Genomic DNA, 24,185 nt, shown 5'->3' on the forward strand with positions numbered 1-24,185 from the left:
GTGGCAGAAGACCTATATACTTTTGTTGATGAAGACAACTTTCATGAATAATCTGACAGACATGAAAGGTAATGTAGCAAACACAGCAGATTTTTTAATTTGATTTTATAGACTGTAGTCTCTTATATGAAATAAGATATGGAAATAAGAGTTAGCTAAACCCTGCAAATTCCAAAGGTTCTTTCAGACCTACACTGGACCTGTCCAACTGAAGGCTATCACAGGAACAAGCATCATATTGATCTGAGGACGAGAAATTCATCAGGTTGCACCTAACCTTCGCCCAGCTCTGGAAGAGTAGTGAGAATTCCCATGACTTGAGAAACCTGGGGAAATGTCAGGTTGTTGGGGCTATCCTATACCTAGACTGAACTGAAACAAGGATCTTGAAATCCCAGCCAAACGAGTTTAATAGGGAGGAGTGACAATTTCCAATGGACACTTACTGCGTGTGTGATACCTGTCTGAATGAAATGTAATTAAAACTGGTGCTTTCAATTGAAGAAATTGACAGTTGCTGACAAAAATGCATTGCTTTGAAACTTTTCTATTCAGGTACAAGCTTGTCATATATGTTTGTACAGAGATGTTTTCACTTATTTGTCTCATTTAAGCATCTCCCTTGGCAGGGTGGAAGTTCTAACCTGTTTTCCAGGTTTGTGGATGAAAGATAATAGTCATATTTGATAAAATTTTGGTACTGCAGAATACCAGGTGAATTTCATTACTAGTGAAGTTTTACAGTGAAGAACCTATTGCTCAAATATAGACATAATGAGGTATCATTCTTCTTAATAAAATGTATTAACAACTTCAGTTGCAAAGGTGAGAAAATAGAGTTCTGATCCAACAACGAAAAGAAAAGCAACACAGAACAAAAAAAACTGAATTATTTACCTGCTCTCTGTGGGGAGACCCAAACAGACAAAATGAGCATGGCATGGTGATAGACGGTCCCTTTTTCTTGATATTACTGTCACTCTTAGCCCTATCCTGTCATTGGCAGTTTGTTACTGGCAAACACAATTAATGAATATAGAATTTCTTTGTATGTTACTTTGCTTGCACCTGATACTACAGTAGTAACAGAAGTAGTAACAGAAGTAGTAACCAAGCGAACGCAGCAATTTTCCCACGATTATTTTGTATTTCTGAGGAAATACAGAATGTTATAACATGGAATCATCTACAATGTTCTTTTACAATCAGCTTGTATGTGCTTGTATTAAATCTTTCTGTAATCCATGACCTCGGGGCTTACTAGTATCTCACAAACCTCTCTGCCTATGTCTCCGTGGGCATGCCCGTAAATTACTACAGCTCAAGAATACTGCCCTCTGTTGGAATTGCTTTGAAAAAGATATAGACTTGGCTAACACAGTAAATCAAACTGTCTAGGCAAAAGTGTTCAGAGGGTGTTAAAAATCAATTTATCTGTTACCCCTGCAGCACAATACAAGAGCTATTCTAACCTGCATGCTGGGCACTGATCTTTCAATTTGAAGTAGTCCCACATTCCAAAAAAGAAACTGTAATTCAGATATTTCTCTGTTACATGGACAGAAAATGTGCTTTTGAAAAGGTGAATGTGGAGACTGTTGGCTATGGTATGTTTGATAGCAAGCAGCGTTAAAAGACTATCATGTAATCATTCTGTTAGGTTTATCTGTTAAGCTTGGTGTACGCACCAGCTGCAACTGATCCAAAAATGCTCTCTAAATTGGAATCCGTTTCTCCTGAGATTATGTAGAAGTTACACATCATGTTTTGGACGGTCCTCTTTTTTTATATAGATGATTCATATAGACACAGAAACATGAATGGGTGTACCAGTCTAAGACAATTGACTAACGTACTGAGTTAATTTGTTTCTGTAAGTGTTTGTCCTTCTCCATAGATAATCATCTAGGTAATCCTCTAGACATGTGATGAACTCCATCTTTAGTTCACAGAATCACAGAATAATTTAGCATGGAGGGGAACTTTGGATCTTGCCCAACTCCCTACTGAAAGTATGTCCAACTTTGAAATCAGATCCAGCTCCAGGGTTGAATAAGGTTACTCAGGACAGTGTGTCAAACCCAGAAAAATAGAGAACCCACAGCATCACTGGACAACCAGTTCCAATGCTTGACCACCCTTCTTGTCCAATTGGTTTTCCTAATATCTGTTCAGAATTTGCCGTACTGCAACTTGTGGATGATGCCAGTTCAGAAGAAAAATGCTTTTTAATCCAAAAGAAACTGCATCGAGAAAGAGTTGATAGATGATATTTTAAAATACTTGTAGAAAAAAACACTTCAAGGATAAACAAAAGTTTGGAAATTAGTTTGCATGTTTAATCGCAATGTAGTTGTTGTTTTATATGCAAAAGTTGGCTGTTACAGCATCTTGCCCACTGGAGAAGTAGAATGTGTGTAAATCTGTATTCGTTAGAGGGATACACACACTTATAAGATCATAGTGTTGTACAGAATAGACCAGCTTTCAAAATAAAGAACTGTACTTCCACCACTAGCTGTTAAGTTTAGAGCAATTTAATAACATATTATGTTGTTTATATATAATGCAATTGTGGTATTCACTCCTTACATGCTTTAAGTATATCTACAAGTTCAGGTACCTGAGTCATCTATCTGCAAGCCACAGCAGACTCATACCCTCTGTCAAATGTGGTAGTGGTGAGGAAATAATGCATATCGATTAGGAAATTTTATCTTATTATTTCTGTTTTTAGCTTCCTCTTTATATAAATAGCTTTATAAATAGTCTTACTTAAATAATCGCCTCTATTTAAAAATAAGGGAATGTTTTTTTACTGCTACTGCTATTTATTAGGTAACTTTTTATGGTACCTTTCTCCACACTTTGAACTTTGTCATGTTTTATTTATATATAAATATCCTTTGATTTTATATCATATCTCACCTGTATACTTTCCTTTATTCACATTCACTATGATAAAATATGTCCTTTGGCTCATAGAATCATAGCAGCTAGGCTGGAAAAGACCTTCAAGATCACCAAGTCCAACCATCAACCTGACATAGCGAGTCCCACCACTAAACCATGTCCCTAAATGCCACATCCACACATCTCAAATACCTTCAGGGATGCTGACTCCGCCAATTCCATGTCCCTGGGCAGCCCGTTACAATGGTTGTCCACCCTTTATGACAATAAATGCTTCCTGATATCCACTGTAAACCTCCCTTTGTGCAACTGAAGGCCATTGCCTCACATCCTATCACTTGTCACCCAAGAAGAGTGATCAACACCCACCTCGCTTCAACCTCCTTTCAGGTAGTTGTAGAGAGTGATGTGGTCTCCCCTCAGCCTCCTTTTCTTCAGACTAAACAGCCCCAGTTCCCTCATCCACTCCTCATAACTCCTGTTTTCTGGGCTCTTTACCAGCTTCATTGTTCTTCCCTTAATGTCTTCCACCAACTCAATATCTTTCTTGTAGTGATGGTCCCAAAACTGATGACTCAAGGTGCTCAAGGTGCTCAAGGTGTGGTCTCACCAGTGCCATGTTTGAGGGGACAATCCCTGCCCTAGGCCTGCTGGCCACACCGTTTCTGGTGCAGGCCAGGAGGCTGTTGGCCCTCTTGGCCAGCTGGGCCACAGATGGCTCACATGCAGCCGGCTGTCAACCAGCACCCCCAGCTCCTTTTCTGCCAGGTAACTTTCCAGCCACCTGCCGCAAGCCCGTACCACTACAAGGGGCCAAGTGCAGCACACAGCAGTTAGCCCTGTTGAATGCCATGCAACAGGATGCAGCCCATTGACCTAGCCTGTCCAGATCCTTCTGCAGATCCTTCCTACCCTCATACAGTATTCATTGTAAACTTTGATTTTTCAGGTGTTTTAAATTCTTTTAAACCCATCATTTTTTTTCTTCCATAATTGTTTTCAGATTTGACTGAAATAGTTAATCTGTGTATCACGGATTACACTTTAAAAATAATAGAAACAAAGCTATAATGCTCCCTCTTTGATTTGTGATTTAATTTTTAAAAAATTAAGTTAATTTATTATTATTTTTTTTTCGATTAAGATTTCCTCATCTGACAATTTAGTTTCTCACATTAATCTGCACTTATTTGCTTTCTCTGAGGCTTTTGTTTTCTTTGTTCCATTTATTCTCTGCATTAGTAATGCTTAGAGCTGAGAAGAAATAGAATACAAATTCAGTGTGTCTGAGTGCAAAGTTCTCCATAAATTAAAGTTTTGTGCTCTCTTCTGTTATATTTTGAGCTTAAGTCAGAAATACTGTATGTTGATATTTTGTCAGATACTTTTCAAAAGTTGACTAAATTTTTGAATGGACTTTTCCTTTCAAAATACAAAGAGAAAATAATTTTGAGAAGACACACTGCCCAGTCAAGAGCTTAACTTAGAGCTCTGAGCCTTCTGTCCTCTAATCTGTTCAGAAGCAGCTTAACAACAAGGATTTCCCTTGAACAGGGTTGGGGAGCACTCCTACACACCCTGCATAACATTTGAAGTCAAAAGGGATTCATGAGTTTAGAACAGCTCAATAACAGAAAAAAACACCAACTGAAGTAGCTACTTCAGACAAATAAAATAGCAGTGGTACTAACATTAATCCTGGTATCATAGAAAGGAAATGATTGAGTGGTGATATAAATTATGCAACATATCCGAAAGTTTCATCTTTGTCATGTAAAAAATTACAATTATACATTTTTTTCTTGCATGCTAACTGCTAAAGTAAATCATCCTATGACACTGGGCAATAGCTCAGAGTAATAACACCAGTGCATAATAAAAGAGCTGCAGTCCTTGAAGATCATTTATCTGCAGGAAAAGAAACCTGCAATGACAAGATGAAGGCAAGTGATCAAGTTCTTGGGTATTTCTGAAAGAACAGAGAGGTAAACTCTTGAATTCTAGGTTGTTATTTTACCAAGATTACTTAGGAAATTAGATAAAATTAGCTTATTATGTTCTGGTTCTTTCATCTGGTGAATGAAATAAATATGAAGATACCTTATGCAGTCATCAAGAACACCTGACGAATAATGGATCTTGATTTCACTACTGTAAAAAGAAATTTTGAAGTGGAAATTTAAAAAAATGCATGAGCATACAGAAATAAAACTATGATCATTTTACCATGCCATTTCTATGCTGATTAAAGAAAACAAATGTCTAAATGCAGTTGGTGAAGTCCACAGGAAGTATGAGGCCCCATATCTCAGATTATCCTAAAAATGTCTATAGAAAATCTTTGCAGACCCTTAGCAGTCACCTCCACATTTCCACCACCTGCATTAATAATTGAATAGCCAAGACTCAGTTTCAAACGCGCAGATGTGCAACTGCTTGCTGAATCAGAGCCCATACTGTGGATTTCTGATTTGCTGAGAAGTCAGTGCTCATTGAAGAATTTATTATCACCAATATGAGACTACTGTGGATAACTTACTTGAGTGAGGAAAGAAATTTTCTAAAAGTGGAAATATGAAATAAGGTGACAAAAAGAGTGGTAAGAAGAAGAGATTTAATCCAAAAAATTATTGGCAATGCATGCTTTTTGTGTGACGTCTACCTTTTGTTATACAGTCTTCAAGACTGTGTCCCTCCTGTCCTTCCTGAAAAATATGAACTTATATTTAAACTTAGATTGCTTGATTAAAGAAAAAGGCTACTTGAGTATAACTTCCTTCTTAAATTACTGTAATTAGCATGCAGCTTGGTAGTCATGTGGTGCCATTCTTTAATGAAGAAAATAGATAAGCATTTTGCAGGGTAAATATGGTTCATTTGGCAATTTAATTGAAACAATGGGACTATCACTTTGCTAACATTTTTAATGCATTTAATTGAAACAAATGTGTGTGCAGTTGGACCAATCCTAAAGGAACAAAAACCAGACAAATAAATCTGTATTTTTACATATGCAATCCATTAATCTGGAAATTGCAAGCAAATTTTTGTTGCACTTGAAAATACTGATAAAGCAAAAATACATACGTAGCTTTTGCCCAAGTGATGTTAAGTAATGTTAAATATTGACCAAACGTTCTGGGGAGTGTTAAGTTAAGAAACAACAAGTTAAGTTTCTGTGTTGGAAAGGCTAATTGTTCTAACTGTTAAGTTTCTAGAAGATATGTGGAAAAACAGTGACTTTGCTTTTTATTTTTTAAAATTGCAATCATTTCTAAAAAGAAGAGTTTATGTTTTAAAGTAGGCTGTAATTACCTTCCTAAGGTCTGTTATCCTAACAGTAGAACTAGTTTCTAATAAAAATAAATCCATAGTGGTATTTTAAAAATCCTTGAGAAGAGCCTTGTGACTTGACCACCTTTGTTGCATGATATTACGGGATAACCAAGGGAAAAAATGTGAGCATTTTATTTCAAGGGATATATATTTTTCTCTCAGATGTACATTTTTGTCCAATATTCATTTCAGCTATCATAAATTTCATACTGGTTTTGAAATTTTATTTGTTGTCAGTCTTGAATTTAGAATGTCAGAATGATTAGAATGATTCCTTGAACAGAAGTGTCTACCACAGACTCCCAGGTCCCTTTTTAGGCATGATTCCTAATACTTATAATCCACATCTAGCCTTTATTAAGATTCAAACCTTGTTTAAAACTTAGAATTTACTGAAAAAATTGCCTCTTTTCAGACAAAGCAGGTGAGTCGGGTTATAGTAGTTTTCTTTCCTGTAATCAGAATATTTTTGTTTGTTTGTTTGTTTGTTTTAATGGATGGTGAACTGAAGGCAAGTTCTTTATCATCTTCTTCTGCTTGCCTTGATTTGCTTTTAGAGTAGATTTCCATTTATGACCCAAGACAATATCTTTATTTTTTTATTTTGTGGAAATTCCTTTACACTGAATGTGGGGTGATAAAAAAGTAACTGCTGTTACTCTGGGATAGTAAAAAAAAAAAAAAAAAAGTGTTTTCTCTTAAGGACCCTCATCTCCATCTTCATCATCTTTCTAAAAAGAAGGAATGTTATTAAGATTTGCAGGTTTTACAAAGCGCACTTTGTGGAGACATAAAGTCAGCATTTTTATGTAGCCAAAGCTTTGTAGAATGAAATATAATTCCAAAACTCTATTAGAGAATGAGGAAATTGCAGGACTTAAAAGTCCACAGGATTAAAAGATGACATATCTGTACTGTGTTTGCTATTGCATGTATTTAATGAACTGGTCAGATAGCAGATAAAAACAAAAACAAAACAAAACAAACAAACAAACAAACAAAAAAACACTTTCTAATTGAATTTCAGACAAAGGAATATTCCCTGAAGTTAGCATTAACACTATCACTTGCAAATAGCAATGCCTGGCTGAAGCTCAGAGCATCAATTTTAGTACACTTCTTGTATTTTCATATTTTCCTACTTCAGTCTCATTTTGTTTTTCACACAAATCAAGCAGATGATGGATTATTCCTCTTTCATCTCTGCAGAAATATCTAACTGTAGAAAACATTTTGATATTTCCATGGCTTGAGGCTTCAGTGCCCACAGAGAAAAATGTGTCCTTTTCAGCAAAATCTTTAATTGATTTCTAAGTTGAAAAAAGTAATGTATTGTTGGTAATACACAAAACTCTTCCCCTTATCCTTAGGTTATCATTTTATCCATAGATAAATCTTGGAAGACTACAATAGTTAATTTGCTGTCAGAAGTGATAATATGATAGTGCACTTTTTGTTTTTTCAGCAGCAACATAGGAAAGCAATTTTCCTTGTTCTCTGCGTTTTCACATTTATTAGAACCAAATTTTTTCTCAGACTTTTTATTCTTGAAAGCCATACTAGATTGTTTCTTATGGTTGTCTTGTTTGCATGCTGTCTTCCATCTTACTGTCTACCATGAAGAACTGAGAAGTGTCTTCTGCAAAAGTTATGTGAAATTTTATGCAGTTATTCCTTGTTTTGCTGAGCTACACAGTATCATTTTTCTACTTACTGTGGAAAGCAAAGGGCTCTTTTTAATTTGAAGGACGTTCATCTTCAGTTATTGATGGAATAATATCACAATCACAGTTGTGATCCATTAAGCAAGATAACTGCACCAGCTAAAAATACATAAATAATACTTAAATTCTGTCTTGCATGAGTACTCTCTCTGTTCTACACTGTGGCCTGGGTTAGTAGACCCTGAATACTGTGTTCCACAATAAATATGTGGAATACCTTTAGGAAACAACAATAGTCAGGTGTATCTATAAAATAGACTAAAGCAACACCAAAAATGTACTTTAACCCATAATTCTCAGCATTTTTGTAATAGCTAAAGTAATTTCTGTATGAAATTTCTGTATGAAAGAAGTTCATGACTTGTAGGTACTGACTCTTAAGATAATAAAAAAAAAACAGTTTGTTGATTGAGATTAGAAGTATACAAATCTATCTCAGGAAAGTGGTATTAAAAAAATTAATCAGCTTCGAGCAAATGTAGCTCAGATTCATTCTGTCAGTATTTGCTCTGGGAGGGCGACCACTTGAAATATTTCTGTCATTCCCACTTCTTTGCTTCAGTCTAACCGAAGTCTTCACTCATGAAGCAGTTGTCTTTGTTAGGATTTGATACAATCTCTAGATTTGTTTTCTTCATGCTTTGATTTGGTTTGTTTTCTTGGAGAAGCTCTGTGCAATTACTGTCTTAAGCTTATATAAAATCTGTTGCCCCTTCTGTTATGTGGCCTCACTCCTCCTGTCTTGGCAACAGCTGCACAGTATGATGAAAACTTCTGCCTGGCATTCTCCTCTATTTATAGGCTATTGACCTTAGATCAGAATTTCCAGAAAACTCTTCAATGGCTTCTGCTGAGAAGGCTTAGGCTCTGTCAGAACAAGTTGCCTTTCTGTCTGATTTCTACTGATGTATTTCTCACTAAAGTATGCATTTAAGTACAATAATGTCCATATGAGAGAAAAAATAGCCCATTAAATAGTCACTAAAAAGCCCTTTCAGAATTTCTTTCTCTACAAGCAATCCTTACCTGGATGACAAAAGTAAAATACAGAAGCAGGGGCTAAGAATAATATTCCTTTAAGTCTCAAATACGAAGCCACAGTACAGACTTTCCAGATTTGCAAGTCAGTGCAGTCTTATGATGAAGAACCTTGTTTGGTCAGTTATTGTTCAAAGACTGTTTTTTCAGTCTTTGTCAGAAGTCAGAATACAGTCAGAATTCTGTACTGGAAACAAGTTTTAATCAGAGATTCATTATTTAGTGTTGCTGTGCAAAGACTTGAATGATTGCTTGAGTCTTGCCCTTAAATGTGAAAAAATAAATGAGGAGATGTCCCTGAAAATAGCATGTGGGAGGGTCAGATTAAAGCATTTTAGCTTCCTGTTATGCCCCCTTCTGTGCATAACGCATAAACAGTTATTTTTGATGTTTTTTGGACCAATGGTCATTAGAAAAATAAATTCAATTTGAAACAAGGAAATAGAGCAAGTAAATGTTATCCATGTTTTTTTGCCTAGAGCTTTATCTTTTGTTACTTCTGTTTTCAATTACGTATGCTTTATATCGCATCATTTTCCATCTTACTCTACAGATTTTTTGAAAGGTTCATAATATGATTTTCTTTTTTAAAGGTGCATTCAGAAAGAGAGCGTATTTGACATCTTTTCAGATCTGTATAGGAATGGGCATTTAAATAAGATTATTATTAAAGTAAACATGTTTTCAAGTTGAAAATTTTTTCCCAAGTTACTGGGCTTTCAGCAGTAAAAAAAAAAAAAAAAAAAAAGAAAAAAAAAATCGAACCATGCATTATTTTCTTGCACAAGCAGTAAAAAATGGGTGTTTGCCTACAGGAAAGCTGGACCAGAGCAAGGTATCACAGCCCCTTCTGAGAGCAGTTGACTGTTGGCAAGAAAGTTTGTGGAGCAAACTCTACCCTGCTCAAGCAAAATCAACTGTGTTTGCTTAAGCAATTTCAATAGGTGTCTCAAGTTAGTATGTCCAGAGCACACTGAGGAGTGTTCATGCGAGCCATGCAGCCAGTGGGTCTCTCACAGGAGGCATTTTTGGCTGGTAGCAATACCTGCAGCCAAGAGCAAGGTATTTCACCCACCCCAGCTCAATCCACCAGCCCCTCAGACTCCAAGCTTGCACTAACAGTATGCATGCATCCTCACCCTGTGTGCCTGCCCAGAGGAAACCCCATGGAAAACAGTAGGGTTCAAGCTCTTCCTACGTCACAGGGAGAGACACCTCTGCCCCCTTGCTTCTACAGCACCAGGATAAAGGTGTTTTGGGGACTGATTTTTCCCGTCTTTCCTATTGAGGCTGTACCACTCGGTGTAAATGAGTATTCACTGCACCAGTACTTGGTAAGAGCCAGTGGGCGTAACAGCTTTAAGAGAGAGATTGACCTTCTTGGAGGTTATCGTATAAAGTTCCAGACTTACAAAATGGGTGGAAAAGTGTCTGAATGTGGGTTTCTAAATCAACACTACCCCTGGGTTCACAGAAGCTTCTGTGTCTAATTCAAGACTTTGTTCAGTAGAAAAGTTTGGAAATGTTTACTAGGTTGAACTTCAGAAGGGGTGAAGATGGTTGATGTGGATAAAATTGTGGTGACGCTACTAAATGGTGAATGGTTCCTGGCTGGACAAGACCCTGAGCAATGAAATACAACTTAAATTGCCCTGGTTTTGAATGAGAGGCCTGGACCAAATGAGCACCAAGCTCCCTTTCCAGCCTAAATTATTCTGCGAGTTGGTGATTCTTGATGTGTTTACACAGTGTAATGTCGAACAACATGTTAGTTCAGGCACTGTTTAGACATAGCTTTATCCCAGCTGGTGCGTTGCAATTCTGGTTGGTTGTGTCTGTGTAGTTATTGTGCTGAATACCATAATAGTAACAATTGTTAGCTTGTAACAAATGTTACCCCCCCCCAAAAAAAAGTAAATCTAAATAGATATATTTTTGTGCAGTTTTGGCAAATTGAGGAAAAGGTCTAAGACTGCAGTCAAAATGCTCAGTGACGTATAAAACTGAACAAACTGCTGTTACTTTGCGCCATGAGCACAGATGTTTCTTCTGGGGCAATTCCAGTAAATAAGATAGTTCTTGGGGGGTCCTGTCAAGCTACCTTCTCTTCCCTCATTCCCCTTTTCCCTCCAAAGAATTGCTGTAATTTTTGTGTCTCTACATTTATTAACCTGGTGTGCAAAAATGTCAAATGACAGCTTTCCAGGAGGAGAAACGAGACTACTCATCGCTGTTCAGGCCACAGGGGAACACAAGGGAATTTCATGCCCTGTGACTCAGAAAGAAAAGCTGAGAGGGATTTTGTTTTAATTTTCTTGTATTTCAATCTTGGCTTTCCCTCAACTTCTCCCTGCATTCAGTAATCTACTTTTTAAGCCTACAAACCATTCAGAGTCTTAAATTACTGGCATCACAGTGGCTTCTCTGGCTAGACTATATTGGTGGTGGAAGGCACCACCCTTGATTCCTCAAGATTTTCATCTGAGAAAGAAAAATGTCCTGGAGAATACATGCCCTCTCTTTAGGGGCTACTTCTCTAAGGAATTTAATTTGAGAGGTTTAATTAGAGGTTTTCCTTGACAAACTGGGTAGCACAGAAACATGCTATGTTCAAACTAGTTTTTGGAGCAGATTTGTTCTGTAGGTAGATGTTGCAGCTCTGTCAAACACTGTATACTAAGATTGACAGACAGTCTGGGAAAAAAAAAAGTTATTGGTTTTTAAATTGTATTTTTTTTACAGTTTGTTCTTAAACAAAAAGGTTTTAGTGCAGAAATCCATGCAGACGTGCAGTGTGAGAGTTCTCTGAAACTGTGCTGTAATTTGAGAGGTACATGAACAAAGTCTCTCTGTGTAGACTGTAGCTGCATGAAATTTTATTTCTTTAATGCATAAGCCATTTTTGACAACCATTTTTCTGTGAATGTTAGGATATTAACATCTCATCAATTAAAAAAATAAAATGAAAAGGGCATACTATTGCCAGGTATCTTATCTTATCCAAGGGCAGATGGAGAATGTTTGCTGCCTGCTAATAAAGAGGAACTGTACAAATCCAAATTGTGCCATTAGTTGTTAGTTTTGTGACTGGGAGACGAAGTCTTGAGAATACAGGAAGTAAGAAGCTGGCAGCTGTACATTGGTAGCTGAGTATCTTCTGATGCAGAGTCAGAAATTGAGGCTGTGAAATGTTAATTGGTGTGCTAGGAAAGGGGTGAGCATTGTGGCTTAGTTGATTAAGATGGTGCAACATTAAAAAATGTCAGATGGAGAGGTTACTTAGATCTGTGTTTAATCATCTAGATGTTACTGTTTCTGAAATGGTAATTCAGCTTCTTCTGTAAAATTTTCAATAATTAGTAAGTATAACTTTTAATTAATGTTCTTTTCAGCCTGCAATATATTAAATTTATTGTTCCCAAGTTATTACAGTAAACATTAGAAGTCACAGCAGCCATTTGCTGCAAAACAACTTGTTAAGGAATTGTATGCAGACTTCATAAGAACAGCTTCACCATTTTAATCAACATAAGTCACCCAGAACTAAGGGTATATTTCAAATTCAGCTATTTATTCTAAGAAATACTGGTACCTTGAAATTGTTGCAATTAATTCTCTGTGTGTTGCCACCACTTATTTCAACAGGTGACTGAGCTAGAGTGTGTGAGCAGTCAAGCCAATGCAGTCCACACACATAAAACAGAATTAAACCAGACAATACAGGAATTAGAATCTACGCTGAAGAAAAAAGAAGAGGTATTTGCTAATGTTTGTTTTGGCTTTTTTGTTACATCTATTCTTAAGGCATTCAATATTAATCTTGCAATGGCTAGCAAATGTTGTGGTATTTCCTTTTAATTTTTCAGATTATTTGAAATGATTAATATTTTTCCTTCTACATCTGTCCAGTATAAAGCAAGGTATCTGAAGAACAAAAAATATAATTTTTTTGTCTTTGCTTTTACTCTTTGCAAAAGTCGGTCTGCATTGAGGCACATGTGGTTTCTTTAGAGCAATCACCACACTAATGCTGTCCACACTGACTAAGAAGGGAAGCAGTCATAAGCATGCTTTCCTTTTTCTGGAGAGAGAGGTTTGGAGCAAGAAATATATCAATGCCTTTTTTCAGGCCAATCTGTTTTTCAGTCTATGTTAATATAGCTGACTTTTATGATCCCTAAGATAAGCCCTCTCCTTCAAAGCGTGCCAAACCCCCAGCCTGTAACTTGGATGATATTTATTGTGCCATCTGCCTTGGGCTCAGTCAGCAACAGGAAAATACAAAGAATTGGAGTAACACCTGCACTGGCAGGGGTCCTAGAGGAAAACAGATTTGTGCCACAGAATGACTGGGGATTGCCCCTTTATGGATGGGAAGAAGGAGGTGGAGGGGGCCGTGTATGATGGTTTGCTTGCCCTGTTTAAGACGAGATCCCTTGAGCCCTACATGGGCACAGACAAAGCATGCACTGGTATGTACATTTGGAGGGCCAGTGTGTCCCACAGGGTCTCCAGCTGTGTCGTTGTTAGCTGTTTCTGAGAAGGATGCAGGAGAAGAGCTCCTAGGAGCAAACAGAACATCCTCCCAAAATGGAGGAAAGCCTTCTTCAGGCTCCCTCAGACACGAGATTAGCCTTAGGTTGGTAATGATTCCCATTTTGGTGCCCTTGCTCTTTCAAATTATGCTGAGTTGCTGAACACAGAGATACCTTTCCAAGAGGTATTCTGGAAGGTAAATATGCCCCTGTAGGGAGAAATATTTGTTAGCTTTAAGTTTTTTATAGAAATCAATGCTTAAGGCTGGCTACTTTTTGATGCTCAGCCCTGCTGCTAGTGACATAATAAGCAGCGAACAGATGAAAATTGGATTTTTCTCATGAAAAAATGGGGGAGGATAGATTATAACAGAACATAAAAAACAAAATTGTTTCTCAAATTACAAGGACCCTTAATATTCCAAGAAAAAAAAAATCAAGTCTTTTGTATGGAAAGGAGGCTTAGACTTGCATGACAAAGAAAATCCTTATCTTTATTGTTTATTCACAATGGGATTGTCTTTTGGGGACTGTGATTCAGGAGTATTGGGAGCAGAGCTTAAACTTCATGTGCTAAGATAGGCAGTAGCCAGTTGCCAGTTTTGGTATCATTGCTATGGAGAAGACGAAGCAGCCAGCTTACCTATACTGAAGCCAATCCAAATAATGTGTTGCTAAAAAAGTTGTTTCTTCTCCTTCAGGAAATAGAAAGATTGAAACAAGAAATTGACAACGCCAGAGAGCTCCAGGCACAGAGGGATTCTTTGACCCAGAAGTTACAGGTGAGCTATAGTACATCATCTTAATTTAGGCAGAAGGGCAAAATGATCTTCAAGTGAGCAGTTTACATCAGCAACTTCTGCTGTATTGATCGAAGCTTCTGGGTAAATACGTAAGTAGTAAAGTGGTGGGTCAGGATGCTCCTGGGGAATTTGTACCACAATTTCTACCTGGGGTAAGTCATTATTTTTTTCACTTAGGGAACAGAACCAAATTTCATTTATAATGCTACCGAACTCCACCCAGCTCTGAGGCAAGCAGACGTCCTCCATCAATACATGTCGTGGGCAGTTCTGGTCTCATTTTCACAGCAATGTCTTGTCATAGGTCTTGTGTGCCACTGAACTATCAGGCTTGTTGATAGGCATCATGTTGGGATGAGTCTATATTCATCTTCTAAGCATTCTCTGATAAAGGTTAAAGTGTTCTTGCAGAATACAGACTTTAAAACCAGAATTGGACATTTTATTTTGGGGATTATATATAATTATTTAGAATTTTTTTTTGTTTGTATTGCTTTGTTTTGTTGTGTTTTGTTTTTTGTTTTTCTTCTTTTTCCTGGGTTGATCCTTCACTGTGTGTATAGGCAGATACCTCAGGAAGGAGTGCTATGTCTGAGCTCTTGTCCTTCTGTTGCTGGGCTGACCAGCCAGCATGGACATGCCCCCCTTAGTAAGAATCAGCTTTCTGACTGAGGCTGACCCAGAGCTGAGATGGGTTTAAACTTTGAATTCAGACATCAGAGTTTTGATACAGCTGGAAACTGAGGCATTAAATAGCTCCAAATCTAAAGTGCTGAAATGTGACCAGCACTATTCTGCATCTTGACCTAAATCATGGCAAAAACAAACTCTGCCAGGCTATCCACAGCTAAAAGATCATCAAGCAGATATTCTTTGAAATGCGTTATGTGAATTGAAACTTTCTTGAATCTCATTTTAACCTACAGAATAAACCACATTAGAACAAAATTACTGTATTCATTCTCCCCCATTCTTAAGTCAAATTATTTGTAAAAAAAAACTATGTTATTACAGTGCTTCTTTGAAGATTGTTTTGAGTACACCTGAGCTTGCCTGTTTCACTATTCCAAAAATTGTTGCTGACTTTAAGCATGGGAGTTTTCAGATGAAAAGGAACTTTTATGAGTGACTTAAAAATGAGATTATAATGAAAGAAATTGTTCTAGCAGTGGCATATGTAATAATATCAGCATAATATCACATGAAAAGTAATAATGTGCTGAGAAATAGCTATCCCTAGCAAGCAGAGTTATGAGAGACTAGCAAAAGGCTAAAGATTTTTGAGAATCTGTAACTCCTAACATTTTATTAATAATTGTACTTCACAAAGATTGTAGCTTCCTTTTGAAATATATATTTATCTTAGGAACCAAATGGATGTATTATGTACATAGGTCCATATGTCACATTGTAGGTGATCACTTTCTCAAAATGGTTAGGATCTGACATAAAAGTTGCCGTTCTTCAGGTTAAAGCTTATTACTGACCTGATTCAGCGCTTACAAAAGATCTTAAGTCTTTGCGTACTGAAGTACTCATCCTGCTTCAACAGCAGTGGCCTTCTCCAAGCCACTTCACCCTGCACCTGTGATGTCAGAGAAATGGTGTTTTCTTCCGTAGCTCTGGTCTGACCATCCCACGTCTGTTCTGTTCATTGACTCATTGTCTGTTTTCAGAGTGATTGTCTCTAGGGTCTGTATCTGTTCATCACACACTTTTCTCTTCCACTTCATTTTTCATCCTCTTGTGTTCGCAAATGGATTACGTAACTCTATAATATTTTGGAATGCCGCCTATATGAAAAACAGTATACAAAGAAATTATTATTTCAAGGTATGCCACATTTCTGAGACATTTATATCAGGGAATGAATTTGAAATCCATCACTGAGAAATCTCAGTGAACAGCAGTATGTTATCACTGCAAAGGGTAAGTATCAGGGCCCTTGTTACTTAATAGTTTAATTAATTAAGACATCTCAATCAGTCATGATCAGTGTGACTCTCACCGCAAGTCAGGATATCTTTATTACCGTACCTGATCCCTAAATACAGCTGTTGTGTATGATTTGAATATCTGATTCTGATCTTTTATCTGACTTCCACAAGAGATTATTACAGTGCGAATAGCAAAAATTACTTATTAATAATTTATTTATTTCCTAAAAGAAAATGATTTGTGAGAAGTGATTATTCCTGCTGTAGGAGCTTGAAAAAACAGTGTACAATAAACCATGTAAAGGGCCTGAATGGATCAGAAGAGTAGGTTTATTGCCCTGTGGGATTAACTGCAAATAAAGTGAAATGACACAAGTAGGGGAATGGGTTATGTTACGTGGATAGCTCTCCCCTTCTTCCATTAAGAAGCAGCAGTTCTGAGGCAGACTGTAATAGGAAGCTGCACATGATCCAGACATGAACTTGTAATTCAATACTACTATATAAAACTAATCAAGGGTAAGATGTCAGGATCACAAGTAAAATTTGGTAAGCAGCGTTTTCCAGAAACCAAGAGCGGGCTTGAACAGTCAGTACTGTGTGAAATACCGAAAGGGCTGTGCCACCCAGCAGAGCTGAGGGGACGCTGAGCCCCCTTTCCATGCCACACGAGGTCACTTTGCCGTGGAGGGTCCGAATCCCTGTGGCCCTGAGGCCATGTAGCACGTGCCAGTGCTTGGTGTGGAGGTCAGGTGTAGGCCTGGCGAGGGACAGCCTGCAGCATGTACTGACAGGTTTACAGTCACCTAGCTTGTTTGCTCCTAACACCTGTGAGGAAACTGATCATTGCCTAAGCACACACCTGTTTCAATTTACGTAGTTTCTACAAGCTCCCCTTTTCAGCTAGTTTCCTTTAATCCCTTGGCAACTATTTTATCTGTGTGAAACAGATTAAAATAATCTTTCTCTTGATCCTGGCGGCGAGGGGTAATGCCTGCTCTCAGCTCTGTTGTTCGAGGCCAGTGGCCAAAAATCTGTCATTTTTACCTTGCCCCTTTACAAACAAGCAGTAGGTGAGGCACTCCGGTTTTGAGGAGACGTGGCTGCATGAAACAAGTTGGTCTGAAAACTGAGAGCAGCTCCATTGAAGCTGTGTGACACAAACCTGCTGTGAAGGCTGGCAGAATTTTTAAAATGTCACTGCACATAAATAATAATTCAGTATGCGCTTTTCTGGAAAATGGCTGCTTAGGGTGAATGGTGTACCAAGTGCACCGTCCCAGTGCTGCCTTCGAAAGTCGTTTTCATAGCTGAAATTAAGAAATTATTATCTGCCCCTGCAGCAGAGCGGCCCTGAGCTCTCCTCCAAGCACTGACGGTGGTCCCAGCCTGACCACTGTGTGCAGACCTCGCCGACAGGGCAGCCAGATGGGACACAGCCTGTACTTGAGGCTTTAAGTATTCTACAAGTAGTTTCACCTTGACCAGTCTTGCTTGGTTTTGTTCCAGTCCTAATTTTCAGTGTGAAAAGGTGTATAACGTGGGACAGAACTAAGGTGGCACTCCTCTGTACATAAAGCAGTGATCTGGATGGGCTTCTGTGTGAGTCCATCTGATGGGGACTGATGTCCTTGAGCAATCCACGTAGTCTAAATAAGGGGAGTTTTGAACTTAAGTAATCCTTTGAGAAGCTGTTTTCACTAGGTGGCATATTTCTGAATGGCAGAAGTGATGACTAAATACATTGTGCAATGAGTAAATTTTATCTCTGTTCAAACGAATCTGTCCTTCAGATGAATTATTGAAAAAATGGAGGAAAGGATATTTTCTCAATCCAAATAATAATCTGGGCTCTGGTTTTGAAAACTTCAAGGGGTCACAAATTATTCTAAAAACAAAAGTAGTGCATGAATGCCAGGAGGACGTTAAACTGCTTTCTGTTTGTAGATAACGCATTAACATGTTATGTATTTTCTCTGAAGGAAGTAGAAATTCGAAACAAAGACCTGGAAGGCCAGCTGTCTGATCTAGAGCAACGTCTGGAGAAAAGTCAGAATGAGCAAGAAGCTTTTCGCAATAACTTGAAGACACTTTTAGAAATTCTTGATGGAAAAATATTTGAACTAACAGAGTTACGGGATAACTTGGCCAAGCTGATAGAATGCAGCTAAAGAAAATGGGATTTCAGTGCCAATCAGCTTAAAGATGCACTGTCTCTCTTTGTAGGACTGTGTTGGGCTCTGCATCAAAGTTGCACAAAATTAGAAAATGCTCCTCTGAGAGGGCTTGTTTTAAATTTGAGTCATATTTCAATGTAAAATTTAGAACTCAGCTTGTAGCTAGTTGAAGAAAAAGAAACAACGAACAAAACAAAAAACTTGAATTACAAATTACCTCCTTGTACATTATTGGCCATAGATAACTTGAAAGATATTAACGGTAATTGAATGCAATCCTTTTCTAATTATCCAGAGATGGAAGAATTAGCAGTGTCCCAGGTCACATCCCCTTTTTGTGATAGACACAATATAGGTTATTTGCTGTTTTATTTATTTAAAATATTTAATTGCTGTGTTTTGTGCAAGAAGTTAGTGATGACAGCCCTGTATTTTGTTGTTCTTAATAATTTCTCAGGATACTTTGCACTGTGTAGAAACAGTGCCATTACCAATTTATTCTTGCCAGGGGTGAGAGAGAGTTGCATCTTTAATTGAAATGAAGTTACTAACTGCTTGTGTAAAGTTCTTCCTTTTGGGGTACTTCAGTTGGTTGGTCAGTTGGTGGTTGTTTTTTTTGCTTGTTTGTTTGTTGCTTTTGTTTTTGCCTTTTTTTTTTTTTAATTTATTTACTTATATAAAAGACGTATTTGTTTATGAAATTTATGAAAGTGTTCTACAATATTGTCCAATGTAAGGTTTGTAAGGTTTACTTTTTCACATGAATTTCATGTAATTACAGTGAGATACTATCTTCCACTAAATTGTATTTTGAAGCCAACCAATGATGGCAGGTGAGTCCCCCAGGAAAAAAAAAAAAAAAAAAGAAAAAAAAGGAAAGAAAGAAAGAAAAAAAAAGAAAGAAAGAAAAAAAAAGAAATGAGAACTTTTATTGTAAAATTTAACATGCACAGGTAACAAGAAATAGCAAGCCAGTCATTTGTTTTCTGGCCTTGCTGCGTGTATCAAATATGTATGTTGAATTAACTGTTAGCCTGTTCTGCAGGAGACTTTTTCAGAATGTCACGTGAATGTCAGGTTTTGTTATAATGGCTTATGGGGAGCACTGTTTATTATAGACTGCATTAAGAGCATAGAGCTATTGCAAGGGATTACTCATATACTGAACTTGTCCTGCCAAGAAAGCTGTTTCTAGAAGTTTTGTTGTCATAACAAATTGAAATGGAGACATGTTTACTCTTTTATGGGTCTTCATATCACATCTTTATTGAAATGACACCAGGCAATATTCTGAACTGTTAGCTAAATGTTTAAAAACAGGAAATAATTGAATTCAATTATCCTCAGTGAGCAGGTTTTAAAGTTGTTCTGATGTAATTTTAACAGACTTTTGGCAAACACACATTTCTTTATATAACAGATTTCTTTAAAAAAAAACACACACACAACTCTTTGAAAGGTAAGCCAAGTGTCCTGTGTCTCGCATCAAAGTACATTCTTGCCATAAATTGCTTGTAACTTTGAAGAGGGCTTTTTTAAAAGGTACGAATGAGTGTCAGACTTCAGAGTCGAAAGATGCACTGACCTTTGTTTGCTCCCCAAATTATTTGAATGTTAAACAAGAAATCTAGCTGCTTATTAAATTTGTACAACACAATGTTCTCCACTTAGAGACTGCTATTGAAAACTAGAAAAGTTTGTTTTATGTGTGTACTGTATGTATATACCATATAATACACACAAGTTATCATTTATATTAGAAATACATGCTTTATTTCTAAGATATTGTTTTTTTTTTCTTTACCAGTGATTTATCAGGTGTCCCCTGACTAGTCAGGAAAATGGTTTAGGTCAAATGCTAAACCACCATGTATTATACTGTATGTAATGTACACAATGTTTAAGTTTTATCCATATTTTTAGGGTATTTTCTCACCTATTTTATTTATTAATGGGGTGGGGGGAGCTTGATTCAGCGTGCTACTGGTTGAAAACTTTGTGGTGAGCTACATGTTTTTCATTCGGTGGATTTTAGGCAATGGTGTGTACATCTTCATCAGGTCCACATGAGCGAGTTTCGCCAGGTTTTAATTTGCCTTGGTGATGTTTGGCCCTGATTCTCCGGTCACTTGTGCTGCTGTAAACCAGATGTGTCTCTGATGTGCTGTCAGCAACATTCAGTTGGCATAACATTTGTGGAAGTGCAAGGAAAATCTGGCCCATTAATGCTCGATGGACATATAAGGATGAAGAAACTAAAAACAAAAGAAAGTTGATGATGGAATAAATGTAATATTATTTTTAATGATATTATTATTGACATTTTTAAAGATATGATGTCATTTACATGTGAGAAAATAGTGGACAGAAATATTTCCACTTAAATTTTGTGAATATGTGTGGTACATGAGTATTTCTATGTATACGTACACACACATATGTATATAAAGAACATGGAAAAATTTAGATGTGCACATTTTTAATATTTTCCTATTGAAATTAAATTTTAAATTGGAAATTGATATTTGAGAATTTCTTTTCTCATTCAGTAGATATGCTTCATTTCATTTTTTACAATTACTGAGGGCTGCACCTTTGAATTCCTAAATAGTTGTCAAACATAAATATGGGGATATGGTGGACATACGTGCACATATAAATAAAATCTGAATGCTAAGAGTATTTTTAATGTTTATTTACAGTAGTTGAGTGTTTAGTAACTGAAACCTAAAGTTCATACTTGGGTGGTTAGACCTACTATAGCCTCTCCAATTCTGTTCTAAGATAGTAGTTTGCCTGTTTGAAATGTTACTTTTCCCAGAGGCAGGTATTAAGAATTGTATTTATCGTTGATGAAACTATGGGGATGTATATACCTGAAGACAGTGTTGAGTACTGTAGCATGAAAACATGAACTTGCACGGGAGAGGCAAGCAGTCACATTGCATATAATTTGTTTTATGGCAACTACAGTCATCATGTAAAAAAAAAAAAAAAAAAAAAAAGCAAAAAGAATTACAGAAAAAAAATAAAAACAGAAACACCTAACAAAAACTAAAGAAAAGTCATAAAATACCATTTTATTTTGAAATACATTTGATGTTCTCTGGAGAATGTACTTTTATTCTTTATTTTTTTTCTTTAAATCTTTTTCAAGTATGTGCAAGTGATAGCAGCAGCTACCTTAATCTTTCAGGTGCTACTGGATTTTGCATTAGCGTGTTATGTTGTGAAATCCTGACTTTGACATAAAAGATTTTTGTAAGTATATCCCCGTCTGGATAGTTAGTTTTTGAGTGTCTTGTTCATAATCCAACTGCCTCAATGATCCAGAAACTTCATTTTTCTATGTGGACAAAGTAAAGTGTGTGAATTCATGTCTGTTACAGACTGGGAATTTCTTTTCCTGGCTAATATACCCAGGAAAGAGGAGAACAAAATGAACTGATAATGCGGAAATATTGTTATGTGGTCTCTACAAAAACACATTTTCAGGTAAAATATAAATAAATAAAGGGCTAAACCAGATGTTACACAAACAAGTATCGTTTAATGCTATTGGTGGCATTCCCAGGACAATTCCTTTAACAAAAACCCTGCAGGAATGAACGATGCATCAATTAAAGATGAATATTTTGGGATGTGTCTTGTCAATTGTGGAAGGTTTCTGTTTTCTGTTAATTTTTCTACCATTTAGGGACTAACTCCATGTTAGCCCCTTCAATAAGGGGATAAACCTTACTTTTTTAATCATCTTTCATATTCTGTACTGAAGCGGCTTTTGAACAGTGATCTGTGAGCACCACATTCGTTAGGAGGTTCATTTCAAAGGCAAAAATCAAATATTTTTTATTTTTTTTTTCAGAAATACAGCATGGAAAGAGGGCTGGGAAAATGTTGCAGATCTTAATTCTCTGCAGCACTGTGGGTGTTAACAAAAGCACTTAACTTGGTTGGTTAAAGAAATCTTGGATCTTGAGGCCAAATATCAGTCCAGTAGGGAGATTAAGTTTGGATGTCAAAGACAATTGAGAAAAACAAACATCAAGAAACTCCAGCGAAATGTGTGTAGTCTTGGTAACTGAACATGACAATTAAGTGCACAGTTCTATGCTGATTTTTTTTTTTTTTTGAGAAGTGGACCTGACCGTGCAAAACAATGTTCAGATCATCTTGTTTACATTTTCTCAATAATGCTGCATGTGTGCACTACCTCTGAATGGTGCTAAGCAGAGAACATACTTTACGGAGTAGTAGACATTTTCTAAAATACCGATTTTTGCTTTATAGAATTAGTTCCTTGGCTTACTCCACTTACTTCAGATAAGTACGATGAATTTCACCTGTTCTGTTAAACGTTCAGAAGCAACAAACGGAGTTTAGTTTGATCCTAGAGTCAGCTCAGCTCACCTCCGCCGTCCTGGCTAAGCAACGCAGCCAGCAGGCAGGTGCAGTGGTTGGCATCGCAGTGCCTGCAACAGCTCTGGGTTGTGGGGTGGGTTTGTGCTTACTCTCACGGGGTCTCACAGCTTGCCTGCCACAACCTCTCAGGGACTTGCAGCTGTCAGTGCTGCCTCTGCACTGGTGGCAGCTCCTCCTAGGACCAAAGAAACACAGGCCTAGTTTATACACGCTTTCTCCCTCCTGGCCTGGTCCTGCATAAGCTCAGCTTGGCTGGAACAACACATCTGGTAGTTTGTGTCGTTTTCAAATGCTGGTTCTTATGCTGATGGGCATGGGAAGGAGGAATGACTATCAAAGATGTTACAGACTGGGGGGGGGGATATGTAGAGTTGTCAAAAGGATTCCCTTAGATGGCACCAGTAGCTGTAAAATAGGCAAGAAAGTTTTGCACAGCAGAGGACAGACCATCCGAACCATGCAGCAGTGACAGAAAGTTTGTTAAACCGTGTCCTGCTTCCTCTAGGTCATCACATCATGCCAATATTGAGCACATCTGACTTGCCCTGAAACCATACTGCTTCCTGAGGTCAGCGTTATTAGGCTTTATAAACAGAGCCAAATCCTGGCAGTCTGCAAACCCCACTCCTTTCCAATCTTTCATCTTCACAAGTCTAGAGATTTGCTGTTGGTATTAGGCACTTGCAGCAGGTGAAGACACCTCCTATTTTTCCTGCCCTCAGCTCCTACCATCTGTGGTGTTTGTGAAACAAAGTTCTGAGCTGGGTTTAGGAGGAGTTTCTTGCTCTTGTCTTTAACTTTGAAGTAGTTTTGGCATCCCTGCTCTGGGGATTCTCATCTGCTCCCATGCAAGTCTCATCTCACTGCAAGGATCAGATCCAGCAGTGTCTCAGCCCTCTATGCCTCCACTAGACTGAGAGTAGCAACCCAGAAGTTTCCTTGGAACTTACATTCCTGTGACAGGTCTGAAGAGGAAGAATTTTTTTTCCCAGTAGATCAAGAAGGATGCAGAGTCCCGGACCATCACAAACACTACATGCATCCAGGTACTAAGGGGAGAGGAAGACCTACACTGAAAAGGTATGTTTAAGTAAAATCTGTGTGTATGGATTTCCCCCTTTTGAGTTACGTTACATATGGCCATATAGGCATTTGCAAGCTAAGCTTTTTCCAAGAGGAAACAAGACCTTTGAAGTTCTCTTAGTCTGGATTATATATGTTAAATCATGGCAGAATTCTCTTTAAACAAAAACAAACAAAAAAGCAAATGGGAAGCAAAATGGTCTTGTCCTTCTTTGCA

At 37.4% G+C, this 24,185-nt stretch overlaps 1 protein-coding gene across 2 annotated transcripts in view; it reads left to right on the forward strand.

Annotated features, from left to right (window-relative positions):
* The window catches only part of HOMER1 (homer scaffold protein 1), an 87,944-nt gene extending 66,211 nt beyond the window's left edge, over positions 1 to 21,733 (forward strand). Inside the window, exons 7-9 of one of the 2 annotated variants that reach the window (XM_038169759.2) lie at positions 12,657 to 12,767; positions 14,248 to 14,328; positions 18,269 to 21,733. In XM_038169759.2, coding sequence (XP_038025687.1) covers positions 12,657 to 12,767; positions 14,248 to 14,328; positions 18,269 to 18,457 — 381 coding nt within the window. In that variant the 3' untranslated portion in view covers positions 18,458 to 21,733. Of the gene's footprint in view, positions 1 to 177; positions 9,530 to 12,656; positions 12,768 to 14,247; positions 14,329 to 18,268 lie in introns of those variants that run through there. The other variant, XM_072030717.1, reaches the window with a different exon arrangement.
* The last annotated feature ends 2,452 nt before the right edge of the window (positions 21,734 to 24,185 follow it).

This window comes from Anas platyrhynchos, chromosome Z (assembly GCF_047663525.1).
Source record: "Anas platyrhynchos isolate ZD024472 breed Pekin duck chromosome Z, IASCAAS_PekinDuck_T2T, whole genome shotgun sequence".
NCBI classification, from domain to species: Eukaryota; Metazoa; Chordata; class Aves; order Anseriformes; family Anatidae; genus Anas; species Anas platyrhynchos.